This window comes from Salmo trutta, chromosome 21 (genome assembly GCF_901001165.1).
Source record: "Salmo trutta chromosome 21, fSalTru1.1, whole genome shotgun sequence".
Taxonomy (NCBI): domain Eukaryota; kingdom Metazoa; phylum Chordata; class Actinopteri; order Salmoniformes; family Salmonidae; genus Salmo; species Salmo trutta.
The window spans coordinates 2,154,515-2,172,376 of record NC_042977.1 but is presented as its reverse complement, the minus strand read 5'-3'; the positions used below and the strand labels follow the sequence as shown (position 1 = coordinate 2,172,376).

Genomic DNA, 17,862 nt, shown 5'->3' with positions numbered 1-17,862 from the left:
TTGATGATAAAAAGATTGTGGGAGATGTTTTGTTAGACTTCAGTGAGGTTTTCAGACCTTATCAATCATAGTCTGCCACTGGAAAACGTATGTGTTATGGCTTTACACCACCAGCTATAATGTGGATGAAGAGTTACCTGTCTAACAGAACACAGAGGGTGTTCTTTAACCTGTTGGGGCTAGGGGGCAGTATTGAGAATTTTGGAAAAATATGTGCCCATTTTTAATGGAAGCCTCTCCAACATAATCCAGGTAGAATCAGGAATTGCCCCTTACTTTTTTCAATCTTTAGTAAAGACATGACACTGGCTTTGAGTAAAGCGTGTCTATGTATGCAGATAACTCAACACTACACACATCAGTACTAAAGCGAGTGCAATCATTGCAACACTCAACAAAGTGTCTACTTGGGACAAATCATTCACTAAACATCAACAAAATCTTGTAATAAATAATGTGGAAATTAGCAAATTGAGGTGACTAAACTGCTTGTGGACCGGGATGGTGGATGGACGTAAGCATCTGCCTCTGGTACGAAAGGGCCAGAAGGTTGCATGTTCAAATCCAGCAATAGAAAGATGTTTTGGAGGGGCCTCGCAGTGCTAGCTGTGCCACTAGAGATCATGGTTCGAGTCCAGGCTCTGTCGAAGCCGGCCAGCAACTGGGAGACCCATGTGTTGGCGCACAATTGGCCCAGCGTCGTCCAGGTAAGGGGAGGGTTTGGCCGGCAGGGATGTTCTTGTCCAATTGCGCTCTAGTGACTCCTGTGGCGGGCGGGCTGGGCGCAATGCACGCTGACACGGTCGCCAGGTGTACGGTGCTTCCTTTGTCACATTGGTGCGGCTGGCTTCTGGGTTAAGCGGGCATTGTGTCAAGAAGAAGTGCGCTTGGCTGGGTTGTGTTTTGGAGGACGAAATCGTCCCACCTACGTAACAGCCAGTGGAATCCTGTGGCGCGTTATTCAAATACCTTAGAAATGCTATTACTTCAATTTCTCAAACATATGACTATTTTACACCATTTTAAAGACAAGACTCTCATTAACCTAACCACACTGTCCGATTTCAAAAAGGCTTTACAACGAAAGCAAAACATTAGATTATGTCAGCAGAGTACCCAGCCAGAAATAATCATTTTTCAAGCTAGCATATAATGTCACATAAACCAAAACCACAGCTAAATGCAGCACTAACCTTTGATGATCTTCATCAGATGACACTTCTAGGACATTATGTTATACAATACATGCATGTTTTGTTCAATCAAGTTCATATTTATATCAAAAACCAGCTTTTTACATTAGCATGTGACGTTCAGAACTAGCATACCCCCTGCAAACTTCCGGTGAATTTACTAAATTACTCACGATAAACGTTCACAAAAAACATAACAATTATTTTAAGAATTATAGATACAGAACTCCTCTATGCACTCGCTATGTCCAATTTTAAAATAGCTTTTCGGTGAAAGCACATTTTGCAATATTCTAAGTAGATAGCCCGGCATCACAGGGCTAGGTATTTAGACATCCAACAAGTTTAGCCCTCACCAAAGTCAGATTTACTATAAGAAAAATGTTATTACCTTTGCTGTTCTTTGTCAGAATGCACTCCCAGGACTTCTACTTCAATAACAAATGTTGGTTTGGTTCAAAATAATCCATAGTTATATCCAAATAGCGGCGTTTTGTTCGTGCGTTCAAGACACTATCCGAAAGGGTATTTTTTGTCACGACGCGTTTCGTGACAAAAAAATTCTAAATATTCCATTATCGTACTTCGAAGCATGTCAACCGCTGTTTAAAATCAATTTTTATGCCATTTTTCTCGTAGAAAAGCGATAATATTCCCCCCGGGAAATCGTGTTTTAGTACAAAGAGAGAGAAAATAAAAACATGGTGTCCCCTCGTGCACCCGCCTCAGTCTCATAGTACTCTGACTGACCACTATCCAAACGCGCTAATGTTTTTCAGCCAGGTCCTGCAAAGCCACCATTCAGCTTTTTCCCGGTTTCTGAGAGCCTATGGGAGCCGTAGGAAGTGTCACGTTACAGCAAAGATCCTCAGTTTTCAATAAAGAGAGCCAAGAAGCCCAAGAAATTGTCAGACAGGCCACTTCCTGTAAGGAATCTTCTCAGGTTTTTGCCTGCCATATGAGTTCTGTTATACTCACAGACACCATTCAAACAGTTTTAGAAACTTTAGGGTGTTTTCTATCCAAAGCCAATAATTATATGCATATTCTAGTTTCTGGGCAGTAGTAATAACCAGATTAAATCGGGTACGTTTTTTATCCGGCTGTGTAAATACTGCCCCCTAGGCCTAACAGGTTAACTGCCTTGTTCAGGGGCAGAATGACAGATTTTTACTTTGTCAGCTCGGGATTCGATCCAACAACCTTTCGGTTACTGGCCCAACACTCTAACCACTAGGCTACCTGCCGCCCCAACTGAGAAGAGGGCTGTTATGGCATCGCTACAGCCTGGGGTTAGATCCCAGGTTGTGTCACACAGGCCGTGACCGGGAGTTGCATAGGGTGGCGCACAATTGGCCCAGCATCGCCCGGGTTAGTGGAGGGTTTGGCCGGGGTGGGGGGGTGGGGGGGGCTTTAATTGGCTTATTGCGGTCTAGCGACTCCTTGTGGTGGGCCGGGCGCCTGCAGGCTGACCTCGGTCATCAGTTGAAAGGTGTTTCCTCCGACATATTGGTGCGGCAGCTAATGGGGATCCTTAATAAATATGAATACAAATACCAACCTGTTGTAGAATAAAGTTTTAACCATTATGAAAAGTCGGCCAGTTGTCATTGGTTTAAGAAACAGATATATGAAATGCAACATTCCTGTTGTGTATGCAAAATGACTGCCAAACAGGGACCGACTGGGACCAGAAATCGGCCTGGGTATTTCTAACTCTCTGGTTCATGTTCCTTAAGGTCCCCCCTTTAGACAGGCCCACTGGGCTAAAGATGGGCCAGCCTATCTTGCATTTGCCTGAATTGCCCTATGGCCAGTCTGTTTCTGATGCCAACTGCTAAAATGCTTTATACTAACTGATTGGTAGCTCAGTAAACTACATCTGTCCTGGTAGAGAGAGATGATTTATGTGAAGTTCAATATTTATGACTCACTTAACTTCTCTAAGCACCTCACATTAGCTTTCCATCATTAGCTATTAGCTATCTAGAAAACCAGACAACGGATGACACCCATGAGCAAATTACCTTTTGTGAAGCCATTAACGTGGTTGACATGTGGAGTCATCTCTGAGTGTGTGTGTGCATGTGCACGTGTATGTGTGAGTGCTTGTGGTTGTTTGAGTGTACGTGCATGTGTGTGTGTCTGTAGGTGTGTGTTCAGTGAAATGTCTGACCAACTGATCATCATATTCCAACAAATCCCTCATGCCATCACTGCACTTCAACTGAGTACTTGATGTGGCTATGGAAATCCATTACATTGAGAGCCTATTAAAAGTTCATTCCTGGAGTCTGGCTATTGCTATGTGTTCTAATGGGCCCCATTTATTTCATAGTACCTGACAATTCTCGACGTGACAAACATTGGCGAACAGTATAAAATAATTGAATGCGTATCAGGGTTAGCTCATGATCTAAACGGCACAGACTGCATGGTGGCGTCACTGTCTAGCAATACCCGAAATGGCGTTAAATGATTGTGCTTTGAAACTTTAGCACAAAGGTGAAGATATTATTTGACTTTTTGAGACATCCAGACACATTTCTAAAATCATTATGCACCCATTCAATTCATATCACTCATTAATCGAGTCATACATTTTACAAGGTCTAACTTTACCATACAGTCGTGGCCAAAAGTTTTGAGAATGACACAAATATTAATGTGTCTGCTGCCTCAGTTTGTATGATGGCAATTTGCATATACTCCAGAATGTTATGAAGAGTGATCAGATGAATTGCAATTAATTGCAAAGTCCCTCTCTGCCATGCAAATGAACTGAATCCCCCAAAAACATTTCCACTGCATTTCAGCTTTGCCACAAAAGGACCAGCTGACATCATGTCAGTGATTCTCTCGTTAACACAGGTGTGAGTGTTGACGAGGACAAGGCTGGAGATCACTCTGTCATGCTGATTGAGTTCGAATAACAGACTGGAAGCTTCAAAAGGAGGGTGGTGCTTGGAATCATTGTTCTTCCTCTGTCAACCATGGTTAACTGCAAGGAAACACGTGCTGTCATCATTGCTTTGCACAAAAGGGCTTCACAGGCAAAGATATTGCTGCCAGTAAGATTGCACCCAAATCAACCATTTATCAGATCATCAAGAACTTCAAGGAGAGCGGTTCAATTGTTGTGAAGAAGGCTTCAGGGCGCCCAAGAAAGTCCAGCAAGCGCCAGGACCATCTCCTAAAGTTGATTCAGCTGCGGGATTGGTGCACCACCAGTACAGAGCTTGCTCAGGAATGGCAGCAGGCAGGTGTGAGTGCATCTGCACGCACAGTGAGGCGGAGACTTTTGGAGGATGGCCTGGTGTCAAGAAGGGCAGCAAAGAAGCCACTTCTCTCCAGGAAAAACATCAGGGACAGATTGATATTCTGCAAAAGGTACAGGGTTGGACTGCTGAGGACTGGGCTAAAGTCATTTTCTCTGATAAATCCCTTTTCCGATTGTTTGGGGCATCCGGAAAAAAGCTTGTCCGGAGAAGATAAGGTGAGCGCTACCATCAGTCCTGTGTCATGCCAACAGTAAAGCATCCTGTGACCATTCATGTGTGGGGTTGCTTCTCAGCCAAGGGAGTGGGCTCACTCACAATTTTGCCTAAGAACACAGCCACGAATAAAGAATGGTACCAACACATCCTCCGAGAGCAACTTCTCCCAACCATCCAGGAACAGCTTGGTGACGAACAATGCCTTTTCCAGCATGATGGAGTACCTTGCCATAAGGCAAAAGTGATAACTAAGTGACTCGGGGAACAAAACATCAATATTTTGCGTCCATGGCCAGGAAACTCCCCAGACCTTAATCCCATTGAGAACTTGTGGTCAATCCTCAAGAAGTGGGTGGACAAACAAAAACCCACAAATTCTGACAAACTCCAAGCATTGATTATGCAAAAATGGGCTGCCATCAGTCAGGATGTGGTCCAGAAGTTAATTGACAGCATGCCAGGGCGGATTGCAGAGGTCTTGAAAAAGAAGGGTCAACACTGCAAATATTGACTCTTTGCATCAACTTCATGTAATTGTCAATAAAAGCATTTGACACTTATGAAATGCTTGTAATTATACTTCAGTGTTCCATAGTAACATCTGACAAAAATATCTAGACACTGAAGCAGCAAAGTTTGTGGAAATTAATATGTGTAATTCTCAAAACTTTTGGCCACGACTGTACATCAAGCCTCTGCCACATATGCCTGTTTTTGACTCAGACACATTGCCCTAGGACTAGACATACAATGACAATAGAAAAACCTAAAGAAAACCTACATTTATGTAAATGGTCATCTTCTTGCAGGTCCAAACCAGTTTCAGAAGATGTGTGACTACCATTTAGATCAAAACAACTACAGTGGGGGAAAAAAGTATTTGATCCCCTGCTGATTTTGTACGTTTGCACACTTACAAAGAAATGATCAGTCTATAATTTTAATAGTAGGTTTATTTGAACAGTGAGAGACAGAATAACAAAGAAAGAAAATCCAGAAAAATGCATGTCAAAAATGTTATAAAATGATTTGCCTTTTAATGAGGGAAATAAGTATTTGACCCCTCTGCAAAACATGACTTAGTACTTGGTGGCAAAACCCTTGTTGGCAATCACAGAGGTCAGACGTTTCTTTTAGTTGGCCACCAGGTTTGCACACATCTCAGGAGGGATTTTGTCCCACTCCTCTTTGCAGATCTTCTCCAAGTCATTAAGGTTTCGAGGCTGACGTTTGGCAACTCAAACCTTCAGCTCCCTCCACAGATTTTCTATGGGATTAAGGTCTGGAGACTGGCTAGGCCACTCCAGGACCTTAATGTGCTTCTTCTTGAGCCACTCCTTTGTTGCCTTGGCCGTGTGCTTTGGGTCATTGTCATGCTGGAATACCCATCCACGACCCATTTTCAATGCCCTGGCTGAGGGAAGGAGGTTCTCACCCAAGATTTGATGGTACATGGCCCCGTCCATCGTCCCTTTGATGCGGTGAAGTTGTTCTGTCCCCTTAGCAGAAAAACACCCCCAAAGCATAATGTTTCCACCTCCATGTTTGACGGTGGAGATGGTGTTCTTGGGGTCATACGCAGCATTCCTTCTCCTCCAAACACGGCGAGTTGAGTTGATGTCAAAGAGCTCCATTTTGGTCTCATCTGACCACAACACTTTCACCAGTTGTCCTCTGAGTCATTCAGATGTTTATTGGCAAACTTCAGACGCGCATGTATATGTATTCTTGAGCAGGGGGACCTTGCGGACGCTGCAGGATTTCAGTCCTTCACGGCGTAGTGTGTTACCAATTGTTTTCTTGGTGACTATGGTCCCAGCTGCCTTGAGATCATTGACAAGATCCTCCCGTGTAGTTCTGGGCTGATTCCTCACCGTTCTCATGATCATTGCAACTCCACGAGGTGAGATCTTGCATGGAGCCCCAGGCCGAGGGATATTGACAGTTCTTTTGTGTTTCTTCCATTTGCGAATAATCGCATCAAATGTTGTCACCTTGTCACCAAGCTGCTTGGCGATGGTCTTGTAGCCCATTCCAGTCTTGTGTAGGTCTACAATCTTGTCCCTGACATCCTTGGAGAGCTCTTTGGTCTTGGCCATGGTGGAGAGTTTGGAATCTGATTGATTGATTGCTTCTGTGGACAGGTGTCTTTTTTACAGGTAGCAAGCTGCGGTTAGGAGCACTCCCTTTAAGAGTGTGCTCCTAATCTCAGCTAGTTACCTGTATAAAAGACACCTGGGAGCCAGAAATCTTTCTGATTGAGAGGGGGTCAAATACTTATTTCCCTCATTAAAATGCAAATCAATTTATAACATTTCTGACATGCGTTTTTCTGGATATTTTTGTTGTTATTCTGTCTCTCACTGTTCAAATAAACCTACCATTAAAATTATAGACTGATCCTTTCTTTGTCAGTGGGCAAACGTACAGAATCAGCAGGAGATCAAATACTTTTTTCTCCCACTGTATAACCTGTATGATAGCAGCAGCATACTGTAGCTTCTAACACAAAATACGTAATACTTTGTCACTAAGTTAGATCTCTCACAACGATCAATTTGAGCAAAATAACAAGAGTTCTATGACCGACAACAATTTGCTAAATCAAGGGAAGCTGTTTTGTGAGGCCTGGCAGATGAAAATGTAAGTCACCAAAGTGAGAGGGATGAAGGGGGCCGAGTGAGGACGGGAAAGGAGAGTGAACAAATTAATAATGACTTCTCAGTGGCACAGTATACATGACGGGTAGCCTTCTGATGGCTTCTCTTTGATGACATTGGAAGCAAAGATGTGTCTTTCAGAATACTATTCCCTAGTGTTCTTATCTCTATCTGCTCCAACAACTAGGCCTACACCACATCCTGTAGAACACACAACGCCTGTCAGGGAAGAGCCAATCAGACTGCAATGCACACTATAGCTGTCAGAAGCAATCCAATCAGCCAAATAACTGTCAAAGAACAGCCAATCAAAAGAAAAGAGACAACAATATCAGTCCAATAAACTAGCAGAGCATGCAAATAAATCTCAACATTCAGCAAAAATGGAAACATAATAATGCCTGTCGATGACGTGTCAAATAAATGTAGAGCATACTAACAATAGTTTCAGTCACTGAGCACAAGCATGACAAAGGCTGCGTTTAGACAGCCCAATTCTGATATTTTTTCTTCTTCACTAATTGGCCTTTTGACCAATCAGATCAGCTCTGAAAAAGATCCCCTTCACTATTGATGCATTATACCAACAACATCAAAAGAGCATTTCCAGACTCTGAAGTCAGGAGGACTTCGAGTTCGATATCAGCCAGACTACTGTTAATCAGCACCTCTATTCAGAACACTATCTTCATTTGATTTCATGATTCAGCTCACCACATTTTTTTGTCTTTCTACCCCTGGTTATGTTACCATGGTTGTAAATAGCTTCCCTTCCATGTCTTCTTTCTTTCACAACCACATATCTGAGCAAACGTGGTTGGTGGCAACATTATGCTGCAAATGCATCCTGTCCTTCCTATCGAAGGCAACGAGGTAAATAAGAAAGGCAGGCAGGAAAACTAAACGTAAAGCCCTACCACAGCCTCAACAACACATCCACTATTGCATTGTTTCTCAGCACAAAACAAAGAACTAGACAATTAGTAACTGACTGGTAAACATATTTGTTTTGGTGCGCTTCTCACCAATGTGGCGGGAAACACCCGCCACCTCAGTTTGCAGTGGTGAGTTAGCAGGTTGTGTCACACACACAATGCGAGCTCTTTAAGGTGAAAGCCTTGTGACAGTGGCTTTCGTCATGAAGAGCCAATAGAGAGGGCGAGGCATGAAATAGGGTGTGGAGAGTCAGTCGTTCAGACGACATTGGTAGACAGTGAAAGGGGAAAGGAATCTTATTTCACAACTTGGGGACATTCTTGTAGCTACAGATACGGAGTTGTATAGGGGTGCTTTGTGTGGAGAAGCAAATGAGATTGAACGTAGACAAACAAAATATAAGGATAGCCTAATAAATCTGACATTGTTGTCAGCAAATATCCGTAAATTATCAGTAAATATTACAAGCATTTCGTTACACTCGCAATAACATCTGCTAACCATGTGTATGTGACCAATAAAATGTGATATTTCAAAAGTATGAAAAACTGCTTATGTGCTGCCACTCCATAAGGGCGGGGATAGCAGAGATCTTGATCATTATTGTCCCATCTCCTGGTTTTCACGTCTAGCCAAGATTCTCAAATCGTTGGTAAATAAGCAACTTTTCTCTTTTTTTATCTAAGCATGGTATTTTGAATATAAATCAATCTGGGTTTAGGCCAGGGCACAGCACTATTACAGCAACCACATCAGTTGTTAATGATATTGTCAATGCTTCGGATGTTAAAATGAATTGTGCTGCCTTGTTTGTGGACCTGTCAAAAGTGTTTGATGCTGTCGATCATGTTATTTATTGAACAAGTTGTCCTCGATTGGCCTGGGCTCTGACACCTGCTCTTGGTTTCCTGATTATCTTAGAGACAGAACTCAGGCCATCGTGATTGAGTCCTAATTTCTTGAATTAAATAAAGGTGTTCCGCAGGGGTCCAATAATAGGACCTGTTCTTTTCACTATTTACATAAATGCTATTGGTCAATGCCAGAAGGGCAGCACACAGGGGAGAGACTGGGGGAATAAAGGACTCCCGTATAGTTGGGGATGGTACCAGAGGTAACAGGAGGGAGTTCAGTTTTTTTATCCCCACAGGATACAGCAAGACCCGGAGCCCAGAATATGGTATCCCGGAGAGGGTCTCATGGGGGAGACCTATTCTTTTAAATTAGTTCAGTAAACACCTTTGAAACCGAGCTAATCCTACTCTTGTCCGTGTCTGATCTGTGTAAACGTTCTGACCCAACCCCCTGGTCTGCCACAGTACGCAATTACCTGGCTGTGACAAGGCTATAGTCTGAGTTTGCAGCTGTGCAGGAAGAACTTACTGATTTTAAAACTCATGCTTAATACGGGCAAACTAAATACATGTTGTTTTCAAGTTCTCGTAAGATTGTCTCTGATGGATTACATCTTCACTCATCAGATGGTTGTGTAATCAAACGAGCCCCTGCATACAAATACGTTGCTATTTGGATTGAGAATTATTTATCATTTTAAACATACGAATGAGCTTGTTAAAAAACTAAGATTTAAAGTGGGCTTTTTTTAACAGAAACAGATCTTGTCTCTCTCTAGTCAGCAGTAAGCAGTTTGTGCAGTCAACCTTTCTACCTTGATTATGGTCACACTTTTATCAAAATGCAGATGCCTCTACTCTGCCATTTTTGATAGCACCCTTAATTTGATCAAATGAGGAGTTTAATTACCCATCACTGTATTCTTTACCAAAAGGCTAGCTTGACCTCTTTGAAGTTACGTAGATCACATCATTACACTCTCTTTGTTTACAAAGCCCTGCTCCACAAGCTTCTGACTTACCAAACCTCACTGTTAAGATTAAAAACTACAAGTTATCAAACATGTTAACAGGGTTGGTTAACTATGGAGACTCCTTTGTTGTCTAAATAGTTAAGTCAGCCAGTCATTTTTTTGCTCCACATGTTTGGAATGATCTCCAAAATACATTTAGAATAGTGTCCATAGGGCAGTTCAGGAAGCAGACAGAGAATATAATGAAGAATGTGTGTTTTAGTTGACTGTGTACTGTATATATTTATGTTTGTCTGTGCAATATGTGTTGTGCTGTATTTTGTTTTATATTGTATTAGATTTATGTGTTTTATGACATTTTATATGCAGGGCTCCCTGCAAGAGACACTTGTCTCAATGGTGATCCTTGATTAAATAAAGGTAAATAAAAATTGACAACAGCTCCAAGCCATTTCTTAAAACTGAAGCCAACAGCATGCTCATAATGTATGCCAAAGCAGTGATATTGATATTGGGATTTGTTTCCTGGATTTTTTTTAGACAACCTACTGTATCTTCTGTACAAAATGGCATTGGTGACATGACAAGCATGTAATTGCACTGTCGCAATAAGGCAGGGTGTCGGAGAGCAGCCATTTAAGCTACTCTTGTAAGGAAAACAAGTACAGGATCAAGAGAACATGTACTTTTGTGTACGCACACGTTCTTTCCCCAGCAGCATGTTCAGCCAGCTCAGACTCTCAACCCAACCACGCTGAAAACAGAATCAGACAAACTAACGGAGGAAGAGGCGGTGAGAGCCCGGAGGATAAAATCACGAGAGGGATAACTTCAGCCCATAGCGAGAGACGTGACAACATAAAAGACACATCAAGTTGCAGCAGAAGAGCCTTTGACATGCAAAGACAGAGCCTTTTCAAATTACTGTCCTGACAGCATCTCATTGTGTGAGAAACAAAGGAGTCAGATCTTATCAGACATAGAATTCCATTGAATTGAAATGCAGCCATGATGGTTACATCATAAAAAACACCTCCACAGAAGTACAGTACAGTACAGTACTTTGAAGTAAAGTCACTGTTGAAGAATCTTATGCATAGAATTTGTACATTCAATGTGCAAAGTGGAATACTTGACACTTGATGTTCTGTGTCCTTCTGTTCAATCGAGCTTAAGGCTGGTCTAGTGGGTAACGCCGCCTGCAGCACATAGCCATCAACCTTAGCGTGGGTAGGAATCCCAGCCACTCTACATCTCCCTCTGTCTCCCTTCTCATTTCAATCTATCAATAAAATAAAATGACAATGAAATCTATCAATAAAATACTCAGATCTCCTTACAGTTGGTAGTTCTTACATGCTGGCCCCATCAGCATAGAATGTGTGTGTGACATATCCCTAACAAGTGACCACCTGTAGGCTAAGCATGATAATGATAATATAAGCCTTTAATGCATGATGTAACAGTAGATTATATGGGGGATATGAGCAGGTGGCAACAGCTAGATCTACTGTAGATCAGATTCAATTGATGTTTAGCTGCCGAACATACAGAAGGGCCCCACGCAGATGTGCCAGAGCCAGTAAACTGCCTTTGTGTGCGCGAGCGTGCTTGGGTGTACACTGAGGCGTTGCTGGATTACATTTTTGCAATCTTCTTCATTATTCATGCAACAAATAGGCCAGTCAAGCGAAACCATGACATACTGGAACCCCGGCACTGAGTTATAGCCAGGTGAACCTCCATAGGGTATTACAGCACTACACATTTAATATGAGTTAGAAAAAAACTGCCTGGAATGATCCAATCAGACAGAGCACCCTCCGGGACCAACAAGAGAGTGCCACAGACTTATTAGTGACACTCCATTGTGGTTCAACTGAATTCAACACTTATTCTAATATTCATATCTGGATACATATCGAGCTGAGACTGACATTGTGGAGCATATTCTCAGAGGCAAAAAGACGACTGATTCCGACAAAAATAACACACGATCAAAATACACTGCCATAATGGTCAAAGGTTGTGGTTAAATCACATTTCCTCACCTGTTCACTCTCACAATGATATGGTCACATGGTCCACTTACGTTCTGGTGATTCACACACACACACATGATGCAATTCATGGCTAAAGCCACACGGTCCAGCAGTTCATATTCATTCTGTTTTCACAAACAAGTTCCCGCAATACATGGCAAGCGCCACATGGTCATGTGTACCACCACATATAACTTCCACATTTTGTTGTGTTGTAGCCTAAATGTAAAATAGATTGAGTCACTGGCCTAAACAGGTCCCATAATGTCAAAGTGGAATTATGTTTTTAAAAATTGTTACAAATTAAGCTGAAATGTCTTGAGTCAATAAGTATTCAACCCCTTTGTTAAGGAAGCCTAAATAAGTTTAGTAAAAATGTGCTTAAGTAAAATAAAATTGTATTTGTCACATGGTCCGAATACAACAGGTGTAGACCTTACCGTGAAATACTTACTTACAAGCCCTTAAACAATGCATTTAAGAAAAATACCTCCAAAAAAGAAACAAAAGTAACAATTAAAGAGCAGCAGTAAAATAACAATACCGGTACTGTAATGAATACTCAGGGAGAAAAAGGTGTAGATTCACACGCAGAGCACAGCAGGTGTTTATTTCGCCTTCGCAGAAGGCAGAAATCGTGGTCACAGGCATGCAATGGTCATACACAGGTAGGCAAACAGGCAGGTGAATCGAAACTAGGACTGAAGGCTATAACTGGTTCTCACAAACAAGCTAGGAAAAGGCTTAGTAGAGTCAAAACGAACAATACCTCAAAGGCACAAACAGAATAAACTGAACTAAATAAGGAGCTGATGAGACCAGGTGAGTAACTAACACAGGTGAAACCAATGAACAAAAATGAAAGACAGGGCTACGTTCAAGAACACAAAGAAACAGGGCTACGTTCAAGAACACAATAAAACAGAACACAAGATTGACTAAGAAAATAAATACAGAACCCTACACGTAGAGTCTCCTCAGGGGGAATAGGCGTTGTCAAATAGGTGTTGTTGTGCCCTCTTCACAACGGTCTTGGTGTGTTTGGACCATGATAGCTTGTTGATGTGGACACCAAGGAACTTGAAGTTCTCAACCTGCTCCACTACAGCCCCGTCGATGAGAATGGGGGCGTGTTCGGCCCTCCTTTTCCTGTAGTCCACAATCATCTCGTTTGAGGGAGAGGTTGTTGTCCTGGCACCACAGTCTCTGACCTCCTCCCTATAGGCTGTCTCATTGTTGTCGGTGATCAGGCCTACCACCGTTGCATCATCGGCAAACTTAAGTGTGTTACAGAGACTAATAGTTGCATGGACTAATAGTGTTTAACTTGATTTTTGAATGACTACCTCATCTCTGTACGTGACATATCTAAGGTCCCTCAGTCGAGCAGTGAATTTCAAACACAGATTCAACCACAAAGACCAGAGGCTTTCTGCCTCGCAAATACGGGCATCTAATTTGAAGATGGGCAAAAGGATTGGATTGTGTATCAATACAACCAGTTACTACAAAGATACAGGCATCCTTCCTAACTCAGGAAGGACACTTTAAAACAGTTAGAGTTTAATGGCTGTGATAGGAGAAAACTGATGGATCAACAACATTTTAGTTACTCCACAATAATAACCTAATTGACAGAGTGAAAAGGAAGCCTGTATGAAGGATTTGGAGACAGGCACAGGAATACACAATCTGCGATTTTTAATATACCCAAAACAAACACGTATACAAAACACTGGGATGTACCCAAACAAAAGAGCGAGGGAAACCTCGAAGACAACACGGGACAAGGCCCGTAATAGACAATGCACAAAACACGCAGCACAGGCTGAGACAACGCATAGGTACTCACACGACCAACGGACATGGGAACAATAATCGACAGTGAGATGGGGAAACAAAGGGCACATTTATACAAACACAATCAGTGAGGAATTGGAAGCAGGTGTGTGTAATGACACAGCTCAGTGCAACCTAGAAGACCGGTGACGTCGACCTCCGGAACTGGTGAGCAGAATGAGCAGCAGTACCGGGGGGGAATCCGTGACATTATATTTGTGGCAAATCCAATACAACACATTACTGAACTCCACACTCCATATTTTGAAGCATAGTGATGGCTGCATCAGGTTATGGGTATGCTTGTAATCGTTAAGGACTGGGGAGTTTATCAGGATAAAATGGAAACAGGCAAAATCCTAGAGGAAAACCTGGTTGTCTGCTTTCCACCAGACACTGGGAGATGAATTCACCTTTGATAAGGACAATAACCGTGTTACAGTTTTGACATAAATCTGCTTGAAAATCAATGGCAAGACTTAAAAAAAATGGTTGTCTAGCAATGATCAACAACCAATTTGGCAGAGCTTAAATAATTTTTTTAAGAATAATGTGCAAATACTGTACAATTCAGGTGTGCAAAGCTCTTTCAGACTTACCCAGAAAAACTCACAGCAGTAATCGTTGCCAAAGGTGATTCTAACAGGTGTGTGAATACTTATGTAAAATAGATATTTCTGCATTTCATTTTCAATACATTTGCTAAGATTTCAAAAAATATGTTTAAACTTTGTCATTATGGGTATTGTGTGTAGATGGGTGACAAAAATAATCAATTTAATCCATTTTGAAAACAGGCTGTAAGACAACGATGTGGAATAAATCAAGGGGTATGAATACTTTCTAAAGGCACTCCACATTCTGGTTGTCCATTCTCAAAAACATACAGGCAATGAGACAAATGACAAACATACCACAATACATGGCTCCTAGGGGTGTGAACGTTTAAACATTTTAACAACATAGGAATTGTTAACGTTTAGAAAAAAATACCTAAATGAAAAACATTTATTTTTCACTTTTAACAAATGAAAATCAGTGCACTTATCACAAAACTACCACTAACAAGCCTTTATCATCATAAAGAGAAACATTTTAATTAAACAAATACCTAATGCAACAATGCTGTAACATTAGTTGGAGGAGATATGCAGTACAGGTACAATGCTGAAAGGGATGACCCAACCCGTTGCTGGCAGGACGGAGTGGGAAAAGCACAGCGCTGATTACAGAAATGATTGAAGTTGATATGCAGCCATTGTCATTGGTAGAGGATGTTGTCTTCAATACCCATATCTAGAACCAGACTTGTTAGCTATGAACACGCTGTCGTACATTACTGCATCAAGCCATCATATTGATGAGAAGTGGGACATGAAGTACGTACTGACAACTGAGAACACTGAGTAGAGTAAGATGAGCACCGTCTGGTACAATTTCCACTAGTTACCACAGCCACAAAGTAAAAAATAGCTATATCGTAAAACAAGTGTTCTTAATTTAAGGTTAGGGTTAGGCATAAGGTTAGCAGTGCGGTTTTCTGTTAGGGTTAAGTAGATAAATTGTAGCAATATAGGCAGGATTTATGACTTTGTGGCTGTGGTAACTAGTGACGACCGGTAAGTAGGTAGTAGCCAAGAATACGGTAAATTGAACTGCATTGCCCCCTAGCAGTCATACACAGAACCACATCTGAATTGTGAACTTCAGTCAATTTATATTTGTTTTTAAAACGTTTGAAAAAAAACTATATGGCAGTTTAAACGTTAAGAGAAATGTTACATTTGTCACATCCCTACCACCATGGGTACCACCACATACATTCTGCTTGCTCACTCTCACAAAACCAAAAAAGGCAGACAAACAAATTGATCCAGTAATTCCCACAGACAGCTAGCTACATGAACACGGTTAGGGAACGATCAGGACTTACATTCTGCTTGCCCACGATGTTGTCGAAGGGCAGCTCGGGACTCCAGGAGCCCTGGTTGAAGGTGGCGCTGCTGACTCGTCGGTCGGTGCTGGTCGCCTCCTTCATGATGTCCTCGGGCAGCGTGAGTAGGCTCTCCTCGGGCTGCTTGATCAGGTACGTCTCGATGTTGTGGCGGCGCAAGAATTCGTTGCGGTCCTTGCCATGGCCCTCCTCTACCTCGTAGTCACCATTCAGGCAGTCCAGGGACGCCTTGGAGATGTGGATTCGTCTGAGGATGAGGTTTTCATTAGATGGCCAGTACGTACACTTTATTTTGATATGGTCTATGCTGCTCAAACTGTCAACAAACTATCAACTGAACATCTGTTGATATGAAATTGCTTGCAAGGGTTACAGTTAGAGTGAAGGTAAGGGTAAAGGTAAGGGCTATGAATCATTTGTAAGGTTAGGGCAAGGGTTAGGGTTAGTGGATAGTTACTGTAGTTGACATTTTGTTGACAGAACATGTACAAATCATCAATTTGGTACTATCAAAATAATGTGATACCGATGACCATGCTGTCAAGTCACACTTGTCTCTATCATTACATTTGATGAGCAATTCAATTACATAGGTTGTTAACAATAAACGTAACAATAAGGTCCAGAATGTTTGATTTGCCTGCTGGAGGCAAGGAAAACATGTGGCGTTTTCAAGGGAAATACATTTTACCATTATTTGGTTGTAAAATGATCAGCTCCTGAACAATACAGTCAAAACGACTAATTTTCAATTATTCCATTCAAAACAATTGCACACATTTAAGTCTATCATCATAGATGTCACTCCCTGATCTGTTTCACCTGTCCTTGTGCTTGTCTCCACCACCCTCCAGGTGTTGCCCATCTTCCCCACTTATCCCTTAGGTATTCATACCTGTGTTTTCTGTCTGTCTGTGCCAGTTCGTCTTGTTTGTTCAAGTCAACCAGCATTTTCTCAGCTCCTGTTTTTCCCCAGTCTCTCTTTTTCTTGTCCTCCTGGTTTTGACCCTTGCATGTCCTGACTCTGAGCAAGCCTGCCTGACCACTCTGCCTGCCCCTGAGCCTGCCTGCTGTCCTGTACCTTTGCCGCTACTCTAGATTATTGACCCCTGCCTGCCTTGAGCTGTCGTTTGCCTGCCCCTGTTGTTGCAATTAACATTGTTACTTCAACACGAGTGTTTGGCCTCCCTTGATAAAAAAAACATAAAATAATAGCCAATCAGTGTTGAGCTACATTGAGTGAGCTCAATTTTGAATGGTCCTGGTGCCCCCCCCCAAAACAAGTTTGGATTTGGCTTCATCACTAATCACTTCACATCAAAAGAAAAACATAATTGACAGAAAATGTTGAATTGTTGCATCTTGTTGTGTCGTTGTCCTCCAGTGGCGAGCCAGCTAGCTAAAATCGCCCCTTTCCCAAATTAGCCATGGATGGAGATTGAGATCTGTACTTGTGGTTGTAGTAAATTCCCTGTACTGGCCATTAATTATAATGCAGATTTGGATCCAACCATAAATTCATACATTGTGCCCTGGGCCTGAGAGGGTGGAAGTTCAACATGAAGCTAAACTCCATGACCAAAAGTATGTGTACACCTGCTCGTCCAACATCTCATTCCAAAATCATGGGAACTAATATGGTGTTGTTTCCCACTTTGCTGCTATAACAGCCTCCACTCTTCTGGGAAGGCTTTTCACTAGATGTGGGGACTTTCAGCCATAAGAGCATTAGTGAGGTCGGGCACTGATGTTGGGCGATTAGGCCTGGCTCGCAGTCGGAATTCCAATTCATCCCAAAGGTGTTCGATGGGGTTGAGGTCAGGGCTCTGTGCAGACCACTCAAGTTCTTCCACACCGATCTCGACAAACCATTTCAGTATGGATCTCGCTTTCTGCACGGGGGCATTGTCATG

General features: G+C 42.2%; 1 protein-coding gene across 2 annotated transcripts in view; it reads right to left on the bottom strand.

Annotated features, from left to right (window-relative positions):
• Positions 1-17,862, bottom strand: part of adcy8 (adenylate cyclase 8 (brain)) — a 280,096-nt gene that overhangs the window by 93,899 nt on the left and 168,335 nt on the right. For both annotated transcript variants that reach the window (XM_029703947.1, XM_029703948.1), the window contains exon 7: positions 15,929-16,196. In XM_029703947.1, coding sequence (XP_029559807.1) covers positions 15,929-16,196 — 268 coding nt within the window. The remainder of the gene's footprint in view (positions 1-15,928; positions 16,197-17,862) is intronic.